Raw genomic sequence first — 24,580 nt, forward strand, 5'->3', positions numbered from 1 at the left:
ACAGTGCAGAGAAGCCTCTCCCGGCTCCCCGTGCTCCCTGTGACTTCAAACGGCGCAGAGAAGCCGACCCCAGCCCCCTGCGCCCCCACATGGCACCAAAGGCGCTGCACTACAAGCCTCCCCCAACCTTCACGCTTGCTTAAACACTTATTGGGCCCTGCGATCGGCAGCTACCTGTGCTGCCTTCCGACGCCTCGTGGCACTGATTCCCTCAAGGGAGCTGAGCTGCCTTGCAAGGAAACAACAGAGGGGAAACTAAAAACCTAGAAACAAGGAAAAGACAAGAAAGACAAATAAGATCAGAGAAGGTAAAGGAAAAAGGAAAAAAGAAAGCATAGTATTCAGAGAGAGATCAATAGCACATCTTGTTCAAGTGGTGGTGAGTCAGAAAAGCTGGGGATCTCAGCAGGAAGAGGCAGGACTTAAACTTTGAAGACTTGGATGGTACAAGAATAACCCACACAAGGACGTTGTCTCCACTGAGTCAGGAAAATGATGCGTTCCCCTTTCAGATTCTGCAACACATACAATGATTTTCAGGCTCTGTTGTAAGATGCCTATTTTAAATTGCTCTTTAACCATCTCCCTTTCCTAGTTTATCTTGGCAGAAACCTCTGCCCATCCTGAAAGAGGTTCCAGGAAAAGAAGGAATAAATTAGTATGCAGGAAAGAAGATGTGTTTAATTCTGAGTTAGTTATGCGTACATAAATGACTTTTCGAGGAACTGCACCCGTAGGTCCAAGCCACTTGCATTTAAATGTGTAGTTGGAGATGGAGTTACACTAAAATACACACTTCTGTCCTTGTTCTACCACAACTGCTTGTATGAAATAACAAGTAAACCAGCTCACTTCACCCCTCTGTACGGGAACGGGTGTTGAAGCAGAAGGTTTTCACCATGCAGCTGAAGTGCCATGGGAAAGAAATAGTAGAACTGCATTAGAAAAATGGTGAGTTAAATTTAACTTCAGATCCTCAAATTCTCAGCTGGCACTGAGCAGTCCATTACCTCTGTCCTGATTCTCTTTCCGAAGTTGTTTTGCATCAAAAAAGCATCTTACTAAGGTTCTATTGTGCTCGTTAGCCTATTCAGCTCAGTGAAAATGGCTTGAGAGCAGATCCCACAGGAGGGGATATTTTAAAAGTCAAATCTAACCATCTTTACTTTTGTGCAGTTCTAATTCCCTTTCACAAAGAGAGTACATTGCAGTAGTCTAGGCCCAAACCCTGATATAGGACAGCACTGACAAAATCTTCCTCTCTTTACTGCCCTGTTTTCCCCAAAATAAGCCCTCCCTGGATAATAAGCCCAATCAGGCTATTGAGCGCATGCACTAAAATAATCCCTCCCCCAAAAATATTACAACACAGCAGCAGCCATGTGGTGACCATGTGGGTCAAAAGAAAATAAGACCCTGTCTTATTTTCGGGGAAACACAGTACACTATGAAAGATATTATTAAATCCCAAGTCAAAATGTCCATAAAGCTAATTCTTCTTCAACTAGATGATGACTCCCATCTCTAATTTACATTCTTCATCTGCAAGTGACAAGGTTAAAGGATTCATTGAAATCCTCTCTGCCATTACAGTACCAGATATTGTGGTGAAGCCATGAACTGGATGCCTGCAGGATATTTTAGATACAGTGTCAGAACATTCTCCTGGAAATATCTGGGTCAGCCAGTAATTATTAAGGAATTGCTTATGGAATGAAGGTGAATTGAGAATGCATATCAGTCACGATCAATTGATTGCCACTTTCTAGATGTGGGTTACATGTGACTGCTATCATCAGCACATCCCCTAATTATGGCCACTAGAGCATAATTTTCCAACTGCTTTTCCCTTCTCCTATCAATTATCTGATATAGATAGGCTGCAATCTTGTACAAATATGGTATCAGTAATGTTTTAATTTAAATGTCATATAAATTAAAGTTCTAGGCTGAGTAATCCTTCAGAACCCAATTTTTGTATAAACTGACACATTTGGATTTTTTTTAGAAATGACATAATTACTAGATGCCAAAATCATGATTGCTGTTGTGAACCCTACTTAGTACCTATCAGTTTATCAAGCATTTTTAATTTTATAAGGTAAAAAAGGAAGATGATGATCATTATATGTCAGTGTTGTAGAATATCTACAAGGGTTGATTGCAATACAATTAATTCATTATCCCCATTCTTTCTCTTTTTATAGTTATGCCCTGATATATCTCTAGTCTGAACTATATTTAGTATCTCCTGTGTTCTATTTATAGAACTCAGACAATCTGGAATAAATGAAGAGATAAGATCAGAACTGTTAAATTAAATATTGTATCATTAACACAGACCTGATTTTCATTCTTTTTTCCCTCAGATATATCTGGATGATATTACTTGGATTTAATAAGTTGCCCTTTCTTACTCAGCCAGCTAGAAAGAAATGCATTAGTTATTTAAGGCATTTAATCTATTTGAACATTCTCATTATTTTTGCACCTGATTCATTACTTTCTTCCATAGATTAAGCCAACTTTCTTTTTCTGTACTTTCCTCTTATGATTAAACTGATATATTTATATCACACTTTACAGATCAGGATCAATGTGGGGTTTTTTAAATTAAATTTCATATTTTTTCAAAGATTGCAGCAACCTAATATATTTACATTGTAGATATTAAAAAGTATTTAAAACACTTGCATAAATGCTAATATATAATTACATTTACTGGTGCGAAAGTAACATAAGTTGGAAATGAAAGGTTTAACCCTTAGACTAGTGCTATATACAATAGCATACTTATTAAAATGTTAAGACAGGGATGACATAGGCCACATCTTAAGACCTCTCTCGGCCACTGAAAGTCAAAAAATGAATTTGTACAATGTGCTTAACTGAACCATGAGTGAGGTTGTTGTGTGTCGCACAAATACTAAGCCCAATCAGATGGCAGATTTGTTCCTACCATCGACAGGTGTGAGAGCCAAATATGTTGCATACCCCTTTCTCCCTTGAGGTCACAGTTTTATGTAGCTGTTCTTTCTGCAAGAATCTGCAATAGTTGCATCTATAACCATTAACGACTGGTTGTAGGCAATTTGCTTAGTTCTTGCAAGCAATGTCAGTTGTCTCCACCTCAGCTTGGAATCCAGCATTGGAATAGACTCCTGGGATATACCTCAGCAATCTCTTGGTTTGTTATTATGGGTTTGCAGGTAACAGTTGTAATAAAGTACACCTATGCAAAGTTTTTCCCGGTACACTAGCAGTGACCTCCTTGAACTAGTCACATTTGTTATGCTTTTTTCATACTTTGATTACAACTTTGCCTTGCCAGCTGTAATGAGCTCTACATAGAAATATGTTTAAAAGTCATCCAGAAAGTATAGTTGGTAGCTAATGTGGAAGCTACAGGAGTCATACTATGCATGTCACTGAAAGATCTGCATTGGTTATCATTTACTTACTGGTATAATTTAAGATAACACAAAGATGACTCTTTCTATATAACTCCTAGCTTTTACTTAGGAATAGAATAAAATAGAATAGCAGAGTTGGAAGGGACCTTGGAGGTCTTCTAGTTCCAACCCCTTGCTCAGGCAAGAAACCCTATACCATTTCAGACAAATGGTTGTCCAATCTCTTCTTAAAAACTTCCACTGTTGGAGCATTCACAACTTCTGGAAGCAAGTTGTTCCACTGATTAATTGTTCTAACTGTCAGGTAACTTCTTACTTCTAGGTTGCTTCTAGTTTCCATCCATTGCTTCTTGTCCTGCCTTCAGGTGCTTTGGAGAATAACTTGACTCTCTCCTCTCTGTGGCAGTCCCTGACATATTGGAACACTGCTATCATGTCACTCCTAGTCCTTCTTTTCATTAAAGTAGACATACCCAATTCCAGCAACCATTCTTTATATGTTTTAGCCTCCAGTCCCAGTTATGTCTCGCTCCTACACTCTCAGCAATCTGTAAGACAATCTGCAAAGATGCATGCCTTTTAGCAAGCACTTAATTTTAAATGAGTTTACAAGGTAGTTAGTTTTAACCTCTGCTTTTTAAATATTCAATTTGTGTTTTATAAATATTGTAAGCTGCTTTCACCAGAGTAGAGATAGCCAAAATAAATTAAATTCATTTCTCGTGGCAGATTCATCAAAATTGATTGTTTGACCTCTCTGTAATTGTCTAGACCCTTGCCCTCATGTCAGACCAAAGGCAGGGCCCCAGACATTGAAAAGTGGAATATTCAATGAGATGGAAAATGAGAAATATGCTAAGTGCTTAAAGGAGCAAGGAGACACTCTCGGACCAGAAAGAAAGTAGAACAAGAGGAGAATGTGGGAGAGGTGACAGGGCAGAGGGGTGAGAAGCAATAGTAATAGCACTTAGATTATATACCACTTCATAGTGCTTTACAGTCCTCTCTGAGCTGTTTACACAGTCAGCATATTGCCCACAACAATCTGGGTCCTCATTTTGCTGACCTTGAAAGGATGAAAGGCTGAGTCAACCTTGAACTGGTCAGGATCAAATTGCTGACAGTTGGCAGAGTTAGCCTGCAATACTACATTCTAACCACTGTGCCACTACATCATTTAGATGGCATTTAAATACCTCTGAATCCTTCAGTCCATACCCATAGCTTCACTAGCACCGAAAACTTTTGAAGCACATGTCTTGCCATACTTTAGATTGCTGGTCTTCACCCTCAGTTTACCCACTCTCAGAATTCACCTTCAGAATGTCACCTCTCACCCTCTGTACAGTAGATATGTGCATTTCCCCCCCATGAAGATGAAATTGAATGCTATAGTGACTATCAACCTCTGCATTAGGCTTTCATCAAGAGCTCCCAATTTGTTTTTGTTCCCTTTCTGAAGCAAAGCATCTTTTTTGCAAGTATCTCATCAGCCAGGAATAATTAGAATGGGACAATGATGTCATCCTACAGGCAGTGAAAATCTTTTCATGCCTTTTCAGCCAAGTGGAACCCACCCTGATGTTTTCCAGCTCTCTGCTTCTGTGAATGAGGCAGTAACCATGTGAAAGTATGCTTGGGTCAGCTGCTATGATGCATTCATCTGGAAGCAATTTGGAAGCTCTTGCTTACAACTAGCCACTTGATCTTTATCAGTATTGTTCCAGACTTTTAGAAAGTTGTGTCTCTAGATACCAACCTTTCCAGTTATTTGGTTCCCTCATTTAATTTTAGAAGTAAAGGGTGGAATGAACATTGTACATATAATAAAGATCCATTTCAATGCCCATTCCATTTCCAATATTAATCATATGGGTAAATTCCAAGTATTATTCCTTGATGGATGCAAGTTTAACATCATAGTACACATTTTCTTAAACAAGGCAGCCTTCAATATGCTGGCTGGGGATGCTGAAATGGTTTGTCTAGCACATCTGGAAGCCATCTGGGGAAGGTTAGAGTATGCCAGGGGTGTCAAACTTGATTTCACTGAGGGCTGCATCAGGGTTGAGGACATCAGGCGGCTGGAGTGGGCATGGCTAGGGTGGGTGTGACCAGCTTGACATAACTCATTTTGAGGGCGCCTGTGTTGGTCTGAGTGCTCTGCCAGAGAAAACAGGCTCCTGAACTCTGTTTTCGGCTGCAAGGGCCTCCTGCAACCTTCTGCCAATGAAAATGGAGCTGCAGACTTCCCGAGCTTCCTTTTCACTGGCAGAGGCACTATGAGCCAGTCCTTTGCTGTTTCCAGTGCTGCTCTGCGGGCCAGATCCAGCCCCAGGACCTTCAGTTTGACGCCCCTGGAATAAGAGAATAAACCTTCTGCATAATAACTATGCCCTATTTTACCTGGTATTTTTTCACTGAGTTCATGGTAAGAGGCTTTTTCTGGTGATAGCTATAAATAAATCTCTGCTTGGCAAATCAGAATCAGAAACATCAAGTGGAATCATGAATTCCTTACCTTCCATTCTCCTCAAGTTCATATAATCAGTCTATTTTTTTATCCCACAAGCAGGAATTTTCCTTCCTTTCCCATTTTGGTGCTAGCCATGGATTTTATAAGTTCACTGATAACATTGCTACCCATCAAACTTCCAGCTACAGCTGGTACACGTGGTTTCAAATTTTAGATGCTTTGGACTTCATGAACACTATGATAATTTTGAGCCTATTTTAATCTATCTTCCATCTAATTTTATGAGTGATCAGATTAAGAAAGAGCTAATAGTGGGCATGGGAGAATTATTTTGATCAAGTATGCATTTGATATATCTCAAAAATAAACTGTGTAAGTCTCTTTGCATGATACAGCCTTGTGACCTTTGTGTGGTATGAAATGTACATATCACAAAGTTCAGAGAAATAAAATAAAACAATTTTTAATAAGTGGAAAAATACCAATATTCTTTAAGGTTTTTTTAAATCCTCAGGGCAATAGAATACAAGGGGCTAATCTTATAAAGTCCAAAGAATAATTGCACATCTTTCATGAGAGCCAGTTTGATCTAGTGCAGGGATATCAAACTCACGACCCGCGCTGGCCATGCCCACTTCCAGCTTAGTGAAGGGGGGAAAGTTGCGATACATCACATGACGATATGTCATCACGACTTTGACACCCCTGATCTAGTGGTTAAAGCTCCAGGCTAAAAATCAGGGGACTGTGAGTTCTAGTTCCAACTTACCTATGAAGGTCAGCTGGCAAATTCCTGTCACTACAAATAGATCAACGTTTAGTTGATCTGGAGGGGACGCGGGGATAATCAGACCATGCACTTGTAGGAAAATGCTATGAAAAAAAATTAGCACATTTTCCATTTCATCAAGATCACTTACTGATTGGAACAACATTAGAATAAAAATACATATGTATGATGCATTCAGATATGCTACCCCACATTGTAAACTTTTCCAGAGAAAAACTTGATCTTTGAAATACATATTTGGGGACTGAGAAATGGACATGGATAATTAAAATTAAATTAGATGTAATGTAATAGAAATATAATAATTCCTATTGTTACTTCTTATGCATCCAGGATTTGTGTCAACTATACAAATAAGCATCAAACCAGAGTTATTCTAGCAAATGTACAAAATCAGGGATCAGGCATCCCTATTTATCCACAATACTGAAATGCAGCTCCAATCAATAAGATAAGAAAATCCTATGAGTTCACATTGGAGTTCCTTACCCTGATATAAAGTGAGGGTCATCCTGTTACATCCCTTGATTTATTCCCCTTCTATGACTTATCCCTCTTCATGCATCATGCTGACTGAAATAATTGCTGAGATTCTCTAAAAGAGAAATAGCCACCTTATCGGGACATGGGCAACATAAATAAATAAAATAAAAATAGCATTACATTATGGGGTAAAGCAAAAGTAGGAAACTTATTGCAGCTGAGGACTATGTTGGTGGTTTGCAGGAGAGTAGCAGAGGAATGAGAACTACATTAATGTTCCTGTTTGTCTTCAAACAAGACTCCCAAAGGTGGAAACTCTGAAAACCCACCTGATAACTAAATGAGACAATGGGAGTGTTTAGTTTAAGATCATGCCTAGTCGCCCCCCCCAACACCCCCATCCCAGAATAATTCATTCTATTCTAGCACTTCTCTTTTCCATCAGTTGCCTGTGAGTACAAAACTTGCACACTCGTGCTATTTACCAATCCTTTTAGAACATTTTTGAAGATACGTCTTCAAATGTTTAAGAGGCTTCTTGCAGCTGTTGATTGGGAGCTGCATGAAGTTTCCCGTGAATGGTTAGCTTTGATGAAGACTGAAGGAAGCAGCCCTCAAAGCTGCATTTAGAACCAAACATGGACCCCTTGCTTCAACTTAGCAATAGCAATAGCACTTAGACTTATATACCACTTTATAGTGATTTACAGCCCTCTCTAAGTGGTTTACAGAGTCAGCATATTGCACCCAACAATCTGGGTCCCCATTTTACCCACCTCGGAAGGATGGAAGGCTGCGTCAACCTTGAGCCTCGTGAGATTCTATCTGCCAAATTGGAGGCATCCAGCAGTCAGTAGAAGTAGCCTGCAGTACTGCACTCTAACCACTGTGCCACCATGGTTCACTGTTTCTGTCTGAAACCCCTCTGTCTCCTGCAAAGCTTGCATTAGGGGAGAAGCTAGAGAGCAGTCTCCTTCAGAAAGTTCTGGAAAGGAAGATCTTCAAATCATCTATGCTATTTCTGAGAGAAAAAGCTCAGCCTCTTCCCACCCCCTGCCAGTCTGTTGTTCTTTTATAAAGAGGCAATGATACAGTGTGTGCTTACTAAGATCGCTTAGTTCTGTACAAAAAAAAGAAAGAAATAATCTTTACTCCTACAACGTAGGTAGGTTCCACTGTTAGTAAATACCCAATTCCTCACAATGGCTGTTCAATGACTGGGTTCTTTCAGTGGGTTCATTGAAAACTGTGCAGCAAGGAAAACCTTCAATACTGCCCTGCCAGTACAAAGGAAGAAGGTTACCTCAACTTCCTCCCCCAGTACAGAGGTGGGTTCCTACTGGTTCAGCCAAGTAGGTAGTAACTCGGCCTGCCGCACCCCCGAACCGGTCCTCTCGGAGGCACCATAGGTGGCGCCATCTTGGTTTTTTTTAGTACTGCGCATGCACGCATGCGAAGAGCATCCTTCAGCAAACTGGCAATAGCAGCAGCTGGAAGCCACCCCTGCCCCAGTACTACGCAGTTTCACATTGGTGAAGCAAAGCAAATAATCTTCATAGTTCAGACTGCCCCACTGGACAAATCTGAGAAGATCTTCTGCTGGAATCTCTTATGTGTGAATGAGGCAAATCTGACTGTATCAAGATGAAAAACATTACCATATAGAATGTTCAACCCCTGGCTGAAACTGTGCTAGGACAATACAATCAAAATTCCTCATGTTAATCTATATTCTAGCAGCTGTATTTGAATATAATAAAAGCTTCTGAACATTTTAAAAAGCCGGCCTCCTCCAGTGTAGGTTACAATTATCCAATCTCAATATAACTGGGCTATGAATGACAACGTCCAATTTCTCTTGGTGGGGACACAGCTGGTTCACCCTTTCCTTCAGATTAACTACAGGATATTTCTGTTCATAGCATATTTAAATATATGGATGAAGCCTATTAATCATCACAGTAGCTATTAAAATAATGCAAGCCTTCCTTATCCTCTCCCCCACACAGATGGGAAGATAATGCATCTAGTGTGATCTAATTCAAGGCCACACTATTATTTAGTAGCAGATTTAAGAAACTTGTACTGTTCTCTCTGTATCATGCTAAGCCTGACATCCTTTTGTTGTTAATAAAAAGGTTTGCCAAGTGATATTTTTGGCAGTTTTAGAAATAATAGAATGTTTCTGTAACACATTTCATCTTCCAGGTTGTGATGGAATCATGTAGGATGCTGCATGTTAAATAATGCTACCTGCTATGCTTATGATAAACAGTGCTATCTTCTCCCATATTCAGCATTTGTAAACCCCTTTAAACCTGATTTTAAAGGCCTAATGAGTAGATTGTTTGACCTGGAAATAAGAGTAGGGCTATAAAAGAACATTTTGAGCTCGTTTCCCTACTCATGAGGCTACCTATGAACAAATAGCAAGGCAAGAGCCCTACATGTTGTCTCTGTAGCTTGAGGGTCAGTTATAGCCTTACTGAGAATGTCATGTGTCATCTTGCATTATTGCAAATTGTTTTAAAACTGGCTGTTTTGAAGACCACATAAAACTTCAGCTGGGACGAAATCCTACAGATCAGGTGTTTATGGGGCAGTCTCATGACTGCCATGAGCACCTCTTGTACAATAGTTATTGTAGACTATTATAACCAAATACATAGAATTTTCTGCTGTGGCTCCTCCACTTTAGAACATTATGCCCTCTGAGGTGATATCTGCACCTATCCTTCTGACCTTCCATTAGGCCCTGAAGGTCTGGCTCTACCAGTTGGCCTAGGACCCTAACGGAGGTGCATCACTCTAGAGGTGGATTTCTGTTTAAGAGAAGACTCCATCTCTCCCTGTATCTTGCTCCCGCAAGTGTGTGTGACCTCCCTGCATGCACCCCACCCCGCACATGTACACACACTCTGCACATGCCCTGCCCCCTGCACATTCGCACACACATCCTCGCATGCCTCCCCCCTTTGCATGGCGGAGACCCAAAGACCAGCTGGCCAGCGGGAGGCACGTGCACATAGGCAGTGGAGCTGAACTGGAGCGACAGCTCACGTGTCCACCAAGACTGAACTGCATGCCATCTGTGGCACGCACACTATAGGTTTGTCATCACGGCTCTATATGGTTCAGAGCCTGGGTATCTACCATACTGATTTTCACTGGTAGCTTGTAGTTGTCCAACTGGGAGATCTCCACTTCTCATAAAGGGCAATGGGAGAGATCATGAAAGTGGACCTTCTCCATTGGAGCTCTCTCTTATTCTGGAACTGCCCGCCATTTGAAGGAGGTCTACCCCTTTCTCTTGTGAGCTTCTGAAGATTTGTAAAGACCTGGATGTTTCAGAAGGATTCCAGAATGATTGGTATTGTTGCTGTTGATATATTTATATAGTTAATATGCCTTTCTATTGATATTTGCATTTGTTATTGTTCCCTGGTTTAGAGTCTTTTAAATTGAAGCAATATGTAAAATAAATAAATAAATTCACAGGGCTAGAGATTTCAAAAACAAACCTATTGCAAGACATATTTAATATTTTCCATTGAAGTGTATAGGGGAGGAGTTGTCAAGCAAATTTATAAATAATCTTAACCAGTGTTTCTCTATCTGGGAAACTTTAAGATGTGTGGACTTCAACTCCCAGACGTCCCCAGGTAGCATGGCTGGAGAATTCTGGGAGTTGAAGTCCATACGTCTTAATTGGTCAAGGTTGAGAAACACTGATCTAAATCATGTCTTCCTATAACAAGCAACAACACTGTTTTTAAAAGTTGCAGTTTAGAAAACAGAATGAGAAATGTTGAGTCATTACAAAATTCAGTTATATTATTATTTCTGCAAAAGCAATTACAGTATCTATCCATATATACAATAAAAGTGATAAATATTCTTATCTAAATATGACTCTATTCATCTGGGATTCATCAGAGATTCGGGCGTCTCTGCATGTTATTAAAATGCTGCACAACACGTCCTCATGTTCTTTTTAAAATCTTTAAATACTTCCCCTTTTCAGTTTCTCACTGGCTTTCCATCTTACTTTCCTTATTTCTTATTCAAGATTGTTATCTAAGAAAGTTTATGCCACTTTGTAATTTTAAAAAAAGCCTTCTAAAAGTGCCATTGAATATGTTCTTTTTCTTTCAAATAAAAAGAATTTAGAGATCCCAAGCAACACATTCAAAGCTGACCAATAGATGTTTTTCAAATGAGAATGTTTCTGCATGGAAACAGGCCTGTCATTTCTCTCTCTTTGTTCTCAAAGCTATGCCTCTTCTAACTGTTCAGTCAGGTACTGTAATATGAAATAAAGAGAGGGGGGAGTGATGGAAAGGAAAAAGAAAATCTGTAATATGAAATAGTTGTCATAAAAGAGAGAGAGGGAGGGAGGGAGGGGAACAGAGGAAGAGAATTTACAGCAAAGGAAGATTTGGCAAGTCTATATCTATTTGCCTGCCTGCCTGCCCATCCATCCATCCATCCACCCACCCACCCACCCATCTATCTATATTGAATTTATTTGCTGCCCATCTCACTATGAGGTGACTCTGGATGGCATACAATGTTAAAAAGAATAAAACAATTAGAAACACGTACTGTATATAATAAGAATAAAATATAGTAATAAATATACAAATTATCAACTATAAAAGATAGTAGGGAGAGAGTAGAATGAGCAAGAGGGGAGGTGGGATCTGTCATTAATCTATTAATCTAACACACACACACACACACACACAGGTAAAACCCCTCCATTGGAGCAGTGGTGGGTCAATTTTTTTTACTACCAGTTCTGTGGGCATGGCTTGGTGGGCGTGGTAGGGGAAGGATAATATAAAATCTCCATTCCCTCCCCACTCCAGGTTACTGCAAAATCCCAATTTTTTCCTGATCAGCTGGGACTCAGGAGGCAAAGTATAGATGCGGGGGGGGGGGGGGGAAGGCAGTCAGAGGTGGTATTTACCGCTTCTCTGAACTATTTAATATTTCCGCTACCGGTTCTCCAGAACTGGTCAAAACCTGCTGAATGCCACCTCTGCATTGGAGCCTCAAGCAGAGCCAGGTATTTAAGCTCTTGTGGAAGGTTGGGAGAGTTGGAGCAAAATGTTCTGAAGGGCAGGAGTGATGTCAGAGAAGGCTCTTCTCCTGGATCCCACCAGCCAGAATTCCCTGGCCAGCAGGAATTGCAGCATGCTTCTTCTGCTGGCACAGGTGGAGCGGGCCAATCGCAGGGGATGACACAATTCCTCAAGTAACCTGGATCCATACCATGAAGGGCTTTAAAGGTGATAACCAACACCTTGAATTGGAGCTGGAAACAAATTGGCAACCAATGCCGATCTGGGAACAGTGGTGCAACATGGTCCATTTTAGGGACCCAAATGCTGTCCACGCCACTGCACAGTGCACCAGCTGTAGCTTCTGAATGCTGTTCAAGAGAGCCCCCTAAAGATATTTTATAGCACATACTTTAAAGGAGAAAAGTACTGATGCCAAAACAGGTGGGCATTTGAGTTTGTTATCTAAAAATCATTCCCAGTCCATTATCTGAAATGGACAGATAATGAGGACTAGGCATTATCTGAAATGGACACATAATGAGGACAGAAAAAATGGACACATAATGAGGACAGAAAATAAGCCTGACATGAGAACTTGGATCAGATATGAAATGGGCCAATAAACTCTTCTTTCTTTAGAAGGCACTCCATGTACTTCCACTTACGAGAATACCTCTGAGCTTAATGCAGGCATACCAATTTGGAGCTGCAAAAAGTCGAGACAACCATTAAAGTTCAAGGAGTTTTCTATAACACTATGCTGTGGTTATCTGGAGCTCTGTAGCCCATATATAATATACCTAGCCTAGTGTCTATTTCAACTGAGAAACAATCGGATAGATGCAAAGTGAAGGAGCAGAAGAAATAGAACAGGATGAATCACGAAGGAAGACAAAATGGCAGCAAACGAGAGATCAAGGATAAGAATCTCTGAGTTGCTTGTCTACATTGCAGACAATCCCCAGTATTCCACATAGGATTGGGAAAATTCCTCATCTGAATTTCCTAAGAGTCACTACCAATTTCTACACAATGCCGAAGGTCTAATTCCACCCATAGCAGCTTTTATGTTCTCTCAGTCCCCACCCCCTTTTAACACTACCATCTTACTCTATATAAGTCTAAGTGCTATTGCTTTTGTTATTAAAGTTGAGAAACACTGTAATAGTATGATTCTTTTCATAAACATTGAAAAGGGATGTAATTCAACTCTGAAGGGAGATACTTCAAAGTTGAAAAAAAATCTAAATTCTTTGCTCATCCTCCAGTTTTCTATGAATGCTAAAGAATTCTGTATTTTAAATATGTGTACATTGGCCCATGGTGTCTGGGATTTTATTTGTGAGTTATATTTTATGTTTAATCCATAACATTTTTACTGTTTACATCTCATATAAGAGAATATGCCACAGATCATAATACAACTTGTACAAGACAGAAAGTCATAAATCTTAAATAAGCATACTGTTTAAGGTGGTATACATTGAATTTGTATTTAATGCTGGATCCCCTACATATTGTTCCGATTTAAGGATAGAATGGTGGCGTATATACTATTTGGGAATGTCAGTCTAATTATTTTGACATGTATGTCTGAAAAATTTACTTCAAAAAGGAAATGTTGCATGAAAGAAGTGTTGCATTTTAAGTTGATACATATTTTGTTATTAATGATTCAAAGAATATTTGGCACCTGAAGCTTTTTCTCACAACATTGCAATAGAATTCATAGCCTACTACACAATTTAAATCTTATTCATATTTCAAAATATTTAATTTTTTAAAATATCTGGCCATATATTAAGACTGTATGTTAAATTCAATAATCTAATCAAGTAATGATATCAAAATTTGGCTTTCACCATATAAAGATGTATTTTCCTTGAAGAGCTGAGGTGGCGCAGTGGTTAGGGTGCAGTACTGCAGGCCACTTCAGCTGACTGTTATCTGCAGTTCAGCGGTTCTAATCTCACCGGCTCAAGGTTGACTCAGCCTTCCATCCTTCCGAGGTGGGTGAAATGAGGACCCAGACTGTGGGGGCGATATGCTGACTCTGTAAACCGCTTAGAGAGGGCCGAAAGCCCTATGAAGCGGTATATAAGTCTAACTGCTATTGCTATTGCTATTTCCTATTGCATTTTTATTCTGCCTTCATTACTTTATAAATAATTCAAGGCAGCAAGCATACATAATCTACTCCTTCCTTCTCTTGTTTTCCCCACAACAACTCTGTGAGGTGGGTTGGGCTGAAAAGAGTGACTGGCTCAAAGTCACCCAGCCGGCTTTCATGCCTAAAATGGGATTAGAACTCATAGTCTCCCGATTTCTAGGCCAGACCTTAATAAAGACAGCCCCGTCCCCAAATAGAATCTCCCAGCCTCATAATATTTTGATCCACTACCTTTATTGATGCAAGGAGCTGTAAAAAACGCCTTCTTGCATAGGAGTTAGATAGTAGGAACAAGGAATCCTTGCATAAAAGGCCCATCTAAAAATAATGGCTATTTCCTACTAGTAATCTAATTCTATTAATGATGGTCCAGAATGCCAGATTCAACTCAATAAAGAACACTTCATTAGGATTCCAAATAAATATTGCAAGGCTGGCAACCACAGTCTTCTGAGAAGCTGTACACTACAGGAATGGAAGTGGGATCAAAGCAATGAATTCCCCATTCAAGACAGGATCCCAGCATTTACTCAAGGACTTGAGGCTTGCTGGGCTTTGTTTTGGACAATGAAGACAGGAAGTCTCTGAGCAAAACTTGGTCAGAGACCTTTGTTTTAAAGGCCAGCAATCCCATGCAACGACCCACTGAGCCAGAATGCTGAGTCCAATGTCAAAAATCAATGCAGCTTTACAGGAATGAGAGAGAAGGGGGAAACATTTTTTTCCTAATCACCCAGCCATTGGGATTCGAGTTCTTCTTTTAGTCTCTAAGATAAAGCAAAGAGGAATTTTTTACATTTTTATATTTTCATTTATTTGTCAGTCTTGAGTTACATTTATGGGAATAAAACGTTTGGAGCCTGCCAAGAAGCTTTGTATTTATATTCATGGTTTACTTGCAGTAGAAATAACTCTTTCATCATTGGCCTTTGTGATTGTTAGTGCCATATCTGATATTAATCTTTTTGGAAAGCAGATTTATGAATGGCCCAATGTGATTCTTTGCATGGAATCTATTAGATCACTTCCATAAGCCATCCAAACAAGGTTTGCCCATGCAAATACAATCACACTAATTAAATTTTGTATGTTTGCCATGCTATGGATCAGAGATGGGTTTCAGCTTCTGCTACTGCTGGTTCGTTCAGAGACGCGCTTAGGGGGTGCACACGTTGATGCGCACTATGTGCGCATGCACAGTAATAAAAAAACAAGATGGCGGCACCTATAGCGCCGTTGATAGAACCGGTTCAGGGGCGTGGCAGGCCGAGTTACTACCTACTCGGCCGAACCGGTCCGAACTGGTAGGAATCCACCTCTGCTATGGACTTAATTATTGTTGGCTTAGATGATAAGAAATATATCATGTTCATAGACTACAGTTCAATAATGGCCACGTAGAGATAGTGGTAGCATAAAACAGCTCAGCAAAAGAAAAGGACAGATTGGATATAAATAATCTCACTGTAAATTGGAGTGAACCATAACGCCTTGCCTATCATGCTGTACATTTTTCTTACTCTCTGTATTTCTTCTTCACTAAAAACTTAAGAGACCCAACAAAAAGCAATATGAAGATAACTTTGAAGTAGAAATTCAATAGTGTTTATGTAAACAGAAGTTTAATTCTGAAAGAGGAGAGGTGGTGAGAAGCTCAAGATTGCCCCATCCTGATTTTCTTTAATATAAGAAGGGAGAAATAAAAACTCTGCCGGGCTTTCAAAATTCTGTTTTTTAATTGCTGCATTATTTATCTGAATCACAGAAGAAGGCCTCTACTACAGTTCAATACAAAGGCAGAAACAGTTCCCTCTAACTCACAAATGGTGCTGTCAGGATGAGTCCAACCGAGTCAGCACTCTGAGACAATCAGATTTCTCAAAGAAATATGTTTTATTGAGTGCATCATTTTGGCACACATGAAAGCAAAACCAACTCTAATTATTTCCTGTGGTTTTAGTATAATTAAAGAATAGATATTCCCCTCCCTCCTTGTTACAGGTCACACTGTCCAATTAGGTGTTCTTGCGTCTTCCCTGGCAACTCCTTCCAGTCTTTGGCCAGCACCCATTGAGATTACCTTGGTTCCCATGGAATGATCTGTTGTTATTGTCTGGTCTGACATTCCAAGCTTCTTCCCTCCCCTGCCCCCCATACTGTGTGGCAAGCTGAGATTAAAAGATGGCTGCAGCAGACTAGATCCATTTTGAAGTTGACGGGTACATCTAAAACTTCTGCTTTTTGCCCATCTATCCGATTTTAATCTCCTTTCCAGATAGCTCATATGCAAAGCAGAAATCTTTTATTAATCCTTATTTCTGCTTTGTAGATTTCCTGTTGTTTGTGGGGAAGGATGGTGTACTGGTTTGGACCTCTCAGAAAAAAAGAATATTTAAACTAAATTTGAAAAGGAAGATTTGAACACTTTATAATTAGTAAAGGGCTATTCTTGATGTTTAACTTACAAGTTCTATATGCAAACGAACCTTGCACTCCCTCTAAAGGAGTCAAAGGAACTAAATGCTTCTTTTAAAAACTTTGTTTCATAGAAGCCAGAAGGCTCTTTCCTTCAAAATAAGATTATTCAGTTAGACTGCTTTCCAATATTTGTGAAAATAATCATACTATTACAGTGTTTCTCAACTTTAATGGTTTATTGAAAGGATTAAAGACTAAGAATGTTAAAAGAAAAGAGCATAACATTGGTTTATTTGGTTGTAGTTAAAAGATGTTGGTATTTCTGCTAATCCTTAACAGCAATAGCACTTAGACTTATATACTGCTTCACTGTGCTTTACAGCCCTCTCTAAGCAATTTAGAGTCAGCATATTGCCCCCAAAATCTGGATCCTCATTTTAGCAGCCTCAGAAGGATGGAAGGCTGACTAAATCTTGAATTCTGTCAGGATCAAACTCCTGGCAGTGGGTGTATTCCAGGGGTGTCAAACTCATGGCATCATCACGTGACATATTGTGACTTTCCCCCCTTCACTAAATTGGGCATAGGCATGGCCAATATGTGACGCATCCAGCCTGCAGGTCGCGAGTTTGACAGCCCTGCTATATTCTAATAGCTTGAAGATGTATGGACTTCAACTCTCAGAATTCCCCAGTCAGCAGTATTACTGATATACTATTGTACTACTATACGACTAAGATGGCAATGCTCAGGTACAAAGTATGGAAATTAGCAGACCCCCCAACGTTTGCTGAGTATAAAAAAAAAATATAGAAAACTTGGTGGGAAGAGAACAGTCAAATGAACATTTACTTACTCAGTTGTCATTGGATCCTATTTTTACAGGTGATGATAGAAGAAATCAAATTAAATAGCTGCAGTTCCCTTTGCCTCTGTTATATTTTCAAGCTACTTCTATCATGTGTAAGTAAACTGTATAGTAAGCTCACAAAATATATAAGAGCAATATGTCAATGAAAATGATAATAAATAATTGTAATGTCTAAAATGACACCAACTTTGAACAATTCACCAATGTTAAAAGTGAAGACTCCATAAATGCCAACAATGCAGTAGTAGCTTTACAAGTCATTTGTTAGAGTTAGGGCACAGAATTAAGGATGCAAGTCTATGACAATGTGTTGGTGAGAATCACGTGTGGGTTTCTGCCGGCATTACTGCTGGTTTGATTTGCATGCGATTTTGCCATGTACTGTCCAGAGCCATGTACTTACAATTTATAAACACAAAATAAACAAACAATAAGCAAGAATAGAGATAGAACTAAGAGGAAAGGGAGCATCAAAGCAAGAGTGGATGCACTTGCTGTGACTGCCAGCAGTTCCTTAAAGAAAGTGCATCATTTTCAGGGCTCCCACAGTAGCCACTCAGTTCCACAAAATCTGTCTCTGTCTGTCTGTCTATCATCATCTATCTTATCTATCTCTGCATCTATGTATCATCTATCTATGTATCATCTATCTATCTATCTATCTATCTATCTATCTATCTATCTATCTATCTATCTATCTATCTATCTATCATCTATCTATCATCTATCTATCATCTATCTAATCTATCTGCATAAATATCCAGAGAAAACATAGGCATATTAAATGGCATATATTTCAGGAGTCTTCTGGTAACCTAAGCTTTCAGTCATAGTCAGTATACTAGAATTACATGACATTTCTGATTCAAGTAACTCAAATGGTAATGATTGAGTCTCTCAACATAATCATGCACATATATACAAATGTACTGTACATAGATATTTTAGGACCAATACTGACCTGGCATCTGAATGTTACAAATATAAGACTCAGTTCTTAATCACTTTCTGAAGCAGACACCTGTCCTATTTTTCAGTACAAAAACATAAAGAATTGTGAAATAATATGTTTTACGCATTCTCTATCATTCTCCAGTCTAAGACTTGTTTAAAAACACATTATCACGAGATATAAGGAATGAAGTATTTAAAGATAGTCCTCGGCTTACAACCACATCTGGGACTGTAAACTTTGAGTTCAGCAGTGCAGTCATTAAGCGGGGCATTGTATGATTACACATAATCTTACAACGTTTTGCTATGGTTGCTAACCAAGTCGCCATGTGATCGCGATTTGTAACCTTCCATACCAGTTTCCCCATCGACTTTGTTTGTTGGAAGTCAGCTGGCAATGTCACAAATTGCGACCTCTTGTCCCAAGACCATTGTAAATGTGAGCAAGTGCCCAGGTTGTGATCATGTGGAACTTACAGGGAGTCTGCACAGTTGTGAAAACAGATTGTAAGTCACTATTTTCAGTACTGTTGTAACTTTGAACGGTTTTTAAATGAATAGACGTACCTCAAGGGCTAGTAAAGTAGTTTCAAACTTTATCCATGTAAATAAATTTAAAGAGATATAACAACTCTATAGCAAAATAGCCTCAGTTCCTTAGAATTATGGAAAAGAAGTAATGGCCATGATAATTTATACATTCAATTGCATTATGCAAACTGAGAAATATTTTTGTTCCAAAAAATTATAAAAAGATTATCTCAACTTCTTCAAATCAGTCTACTTCAATGAGTGAAAGCCATCATGGGCTCAGAATAGAACATTCTTTTAAAAATGCTCAGAACTGAAATTGGCAAGTCTTAAGATCCTTTTTTCAGATGTTTTGGGCTGACTAGAGAAATTGGGTATTATCTCAACACACCTGGTGACATCAGAACTGATGGGAGAACTCCATTATGCAGAGGACAAACCAAAGGCCTTCTCTGTTGATGAGTCCAAAGCAATAATAAGATATTCTTAAGTGGGATATTTTTAAAGAGTTTGTATGATTCTCTGTCTGCCCCATAAGGGTCTCCTGCATGAGGAGGGGTTGACCTAGAAGATCTCCAAGGTACCTTCCAACTCTTGTTTTTCTGTATCCTGTTGTAGAAGCATGGCCTTCAAGTCTATTTCATTGTACTTGAGAAGGCCAAACAGCAGCTGAATGAAAACCCAGAACCTTTGAAGATGCTTATGCATAGCTACAGTGATATACTCACAGCTTTCACAGCGATTTCCAGTATAGCCAGCCAAGCAGGCACATTTGTAATCACCAATTTTATCAACGAGGCAGGTTCCATCGTGTAGACATGGAGATGAAGAACAACCTGAAAATACACAAGACTTCTCAATTCCTTCCACAGACTTTCAATTCTTTTCTCTCTTTTACACTCCTTTCTCTCTTAGTGAGAGACATTTATAATGTGAGTATTTGGGGGCAATTGATAAAACAACAATATGTCCTTGAAGCTGTGAGACAGTGATGTTAAAAAATGCTTCTTTCTAGCCCCATCCTCTGCCCCAATAATCCTTCTTGTGAATCAAATTTTGTTGCCCAAATGTTATCAAAAACAAGGTAATGTGATTGAGATCATTCCATGCTAAAATAACTATTTTTAAAAATTAAAGCAGGTCCCAAGGGAGAAGCTTAGATACATAATTTGTGTTCTTAAAGCCAACTTTAAGAATAATTATATCTCTGAATAACGTATGTGATTAGCTGTGTGTCACAACTGAAAATTGATCCTTTATAGTTTTAGGGAATTAGGAATAAAGCAGCATGGAAGAAGCCACAGACGAAAACTCTACAACTGCATTTACAGCAAAAGAACCTATGGAGATCAAATAAAAGTGAAATGTCAATGAAGAGATCGAGCAACACTGCAAGCTGTCTGAAAAAGTTTTTAGTGAAGGGGTTGTGAAACTAAAGGCACAAAAATGAAATGTGCCAGAGGAGATGGAAAGAATCCCAGCCATTATTAAATATACAATACTGAAACTTGTTATGTTCAATATGTAAGTACTGCTCTTGGTGTCAACTCTGGAGCTGACCTGACTGAGGCCATTTTAAGGCTCCAGGGTTGCCACGATGGAGATGAGGGTTAGGGAGGGGGGAATAGTGATAGCTGGTGTTTGGTAGCCAAAACAAAATAGTTTCACTTGTGAACCAAGGACATTCCCACAGGTGGCTGAAGCAAGGAGGAGTGATGTTGCCCAAGCAACCCTGATTGGACCATGTGACTGATTTGTTTGGGAGAAAGGGAGAATTTTTTACTTTTAATTAGGTGGAAACCGTGGGAACATTTAGAGTCGGTTTTCACCAGCCTGTGCCAATATGATATATCCAATAAAACTAATCTTTGAGGAATCTACCTGCCTCAGAGTTTTGTTTGCTATGGGAGCATTACTTGGAACCCTGACATCAAACCGACTCCAAGGCAGGTAGGTTCCTCAACTATTAGTTTTATTGGCTATATCATATCTAACTTAGAATCCTGACACTTAGTATCATCCTTCAAAGAATACTTAATGATATCGCAAGATTTAAAAAAACTTAACACTTAGAACTGTCATCTTAGAAGTTTCCCCAAAACTCCCAGCATATTCATCAAAGTCCATGCGACCATGAATCAGGAGTTCTAGAGTTGCAATCTAAACTCAGCTGAGGTGGGAAAGATAGTCTTGAAAACATCAGTTTCCTCTTGAGGCACTGTACGGGCTTTCAGTCCATCAATGGGGTCCGAACAATAAACACAGGAAGACGGCCAAGGAAATTGTGTTCCTCCGCTTACACTGACCTTCAACTACTCTCAAGGCTTTTGTACTGAGAAAGATTTCACACAGCGGCAGTTTGTTAAGTTTGTGCTGCTGGAGGTCCCACAGCTCAGGCAAAATTTATCCCATCCCCTTTGCTCATCATGCAAAGCACATCCCTTCTCATCAACAGTTTCAGGGACCAGGTTAACATTTTGCCAAGGAGAATTTTTTAAAAGTTTTTCATTCAAGCTGTATACAGCCAAACTGGAGTCTGCTCTGCATAGATTATCTGAGTAGCACCCACCTTATCTCTCCATAATTGCTGCTAAAAACTGGGGCGGAAATAAAGGGGGGATGGCAGTAGCGGAATGCCAAGCGGTTCCCACTGAGAAGAAGAATTGAGAGCTATTAATCCCCCCTTGTATGGAATGTGTTAGTCCCTTGAGGGTGGGAGGCCTTTCTGCAACATATCCCACGTCAAGTCCCATTTCATGGAGTCGACTTTTGTCTTTTTATAGACCCTTTAATTAACATAGCCCTCCTTTTAGCAGCTACTGTGATGGTACTGTTTGTACTTTATGTAATAACAAGGGAGGGAAAAAATCATGCCCAGCAGATCAAATAGGGACACAATCTAAAGTAGACCAAGCAATGGACTTTGAAGCGGCGGGACAATATTTGAGATTCTAAAAGGCCTTCCGGCAGAAAGCCATTGGAGGCCTCCTCTATAGTCCATCTTTGCCCTGTATCCTGTCAACATTATTTTTTTCTTTATTATCAATTGTCCATTGCTGTCAATGCCCCAAGACAAATAAGAATGGCTGGAGAGATCCAGCATTCTGAATTCATTCTTGGGAATGGAGTTGAAATGACTCAATTTGCTGGCTTGAAAAACAATTTTTGATTTCCCTGATTGTTTCAAATAGCAAAGTATGTCTTGAATCCAGTCTTAAGTGGGAAGCTGAGTACTAGAGTCACTTTTCGATATCCCATTTTGCTATTTTTTACATGGAACTCTCTGACAATTTTTATTCATCCAACTTTCATAAACGGAAGTATTGTGAAAGAAACCAGTTAATCTAGCAGGCTACATAAGAACTCTAAGTGTAGATCATTGTAGTGTTGCTATGCATATGTACACATCACACTATTCTCTTTGGGGGTAGCTGGGGTGAAATGCTACCGGTTCAGACCGGTTCGCCTGAACCAGTAGTAAAAATGCTACCGGTTCAGGCGAACCGGTATTTCTGACAATCAGTTGGTGACAATCAGCTGTGACACACGATTTATATTAGCTAGAATCATCGGATTTCCTGATTTCTAGCTAATCTAAATCACATGGAACAGCAGATTCCCTCCCCCCCTCACTGTTCTACCTACCTTTGTAGACTTGGAAGGCTTCAATATGTCCCTTTTTTAGCGCTGCGCGGGCGCGCCTCAGACACACATGCACATGCTCAGTAGCAGACTCACCAAACTGGTAGCAGACTTCAGAGGATTTTACCACTGGGGCAAGCATCATTAGGCAAAGCACAGAAAAGAACAGCAAGCCAAATGAATTAAGGCATGAGATAAAGGATAGAAAAGGGAACTACTGTATGGCTAGTTCTAGTTTACCCCTTGCTACCCTTCTGTATTTCTTTTTCTATATAAACCATCCTGTTTCCACCACTGCTTACAACTGTCTTTTGTCTCTTAAACTTCTCCCAGTCTCTGTGTTGCCGCCATGCTCACTGTTATTCCCTTTGAATAGAGGAACAATAGCAGCATTCTTTCAATTATCAGGCTCAGACACAATCTTCACACATAATTAAACAAGAAGCACAAACTTTCCATAAGCCAACTGCATTTTAACTTTTATCCACTTAAACCATCTACACCTATTGCCTTTCTATTTTTCAACATTCTCACATTGTATTTTTTGGCAGGTAGACACCATTTCTGAATAAACGTCTAAAATACATTCAATCACTTCAAGTACTTCCCAAATCATTTCATTATTTTTATACTTCTCTTTATTAGGCTGGAGGCTCCTTGTTTAGCCCTCATCATCCACTTCCAAAATAATATTTTATTTCCATCAAAATTACTTTTCTCCTGCCTATTGCGATCTTCATTGTTGACTGTTCTCTAATTTCGTTCCTATCTTTTTTTCTCGATGTACCTTATAGAACTTTTCTCTCATCCTCATTTTTACAGCAATCGTTTCCTTTTTTGTATTTATTAAATTTATACACTGATTTGGAAAACAAAGCCAAATATTAACCCAAGCAAGTTCATGGAATTCTATACAGGTTACATTGCAAGCCTACAAAATGCCATTGCACCATGCCAATATTCTACCAAAATGCACTGTAATGACAAGCATAGAACATCACAACCAATTAAAAACTACTTTATTGTTTCATATTTATTATTCCTAGGAATTATCTCCAGATCTATCTTACAACATTGACATTGAGAAACTGGGACAATTTATGTTGAGCCCTGCTCAAATGCAGGTAAAACTTAACAAATCCAACCCCTTCTCCTAACGTGCTTTACTGACCTTCCACGCATTCTGCCCTTCAGCAGGCTCTCATTCTGCCTCTATTAGAAACTGTTCCCTCATTCACTTTTGCCTCACTGTTGTGCTATTCTTTGCATTTCCATTAGTAGCAGGAATTCCAGATCAGTTTCACAATGTTTTTAAAGGAAGTGGGATCAGAAACAGTAGTATAGTTGCATGGAAGTGATAATAATCAAAAGGAAGTAGCATTTTCAAAGAATTATATGAATGAATATGTGTAAGGTTTTAGGATTCCAATTAGTTTTATAGGATGCAAAAGAAAGAAAGAAAGTATGGTTGATAGAATTTTGCTGCTTATTGGTACACATTTTTATTAATATCCATGTAAAAACCATGTATCTCCCACAGTGATGGGGCTTGGTTCTTGTCCTGTGCCTTAAATAGGACGTTGTGGAGTTTTATTGGTTATATTTTCTGTTTGAGATAGTGTGTTTGTGGATTAGTAGGATACTATGAACATGGCATCAATCTTTCTAGTGTTTTTTTTATTATTGTTATTCTTTCTTACTTTTAATGTAAGCTACCCATAGTTGTTTTGGCTAGCCCTTAAATTTCATAGATAAATCCATTT

General features: G+C 39.2%; 1 protein-coding gene across 1 annotated transcript in view; it reads right to left on the reverse strand.

Moving 5' to 3' along the window:
• The window catches only part of PAMR1 (peptidase domain containing associated with muscle regeneration 1), a 77,582-nt gene that overhangs the window by 24,881 nt on the left and 28,121 nt on the right, over positions 1-24,580 (reverse strand). Inside the window, exon 6 of the mRNA XM_032224829.1 lies at positions 19,904-20,011. Within this exon, the coding sequence (XP_032080720.1) occupies positions 19,904-20,011 (108 nt within the window). The remainder of the gene's footprint in view (positions 1-19,903; positions 20,012-24,580) is intronic.

Source organism: Thamnophis elegans, chromosome 1, assembly GCF_009769535.1.
Source record: "Thamnophis elegans isolate rThaEle1 chromosome 1, rThaEle1.pri, whole genome shotgun sequence".
Lineage (NCBI taxonomy): Eukaryota > Metazoa > Chordata > Lepidosauria > Squamata > Colubridae > Thamnophis > Thamnophis elegans.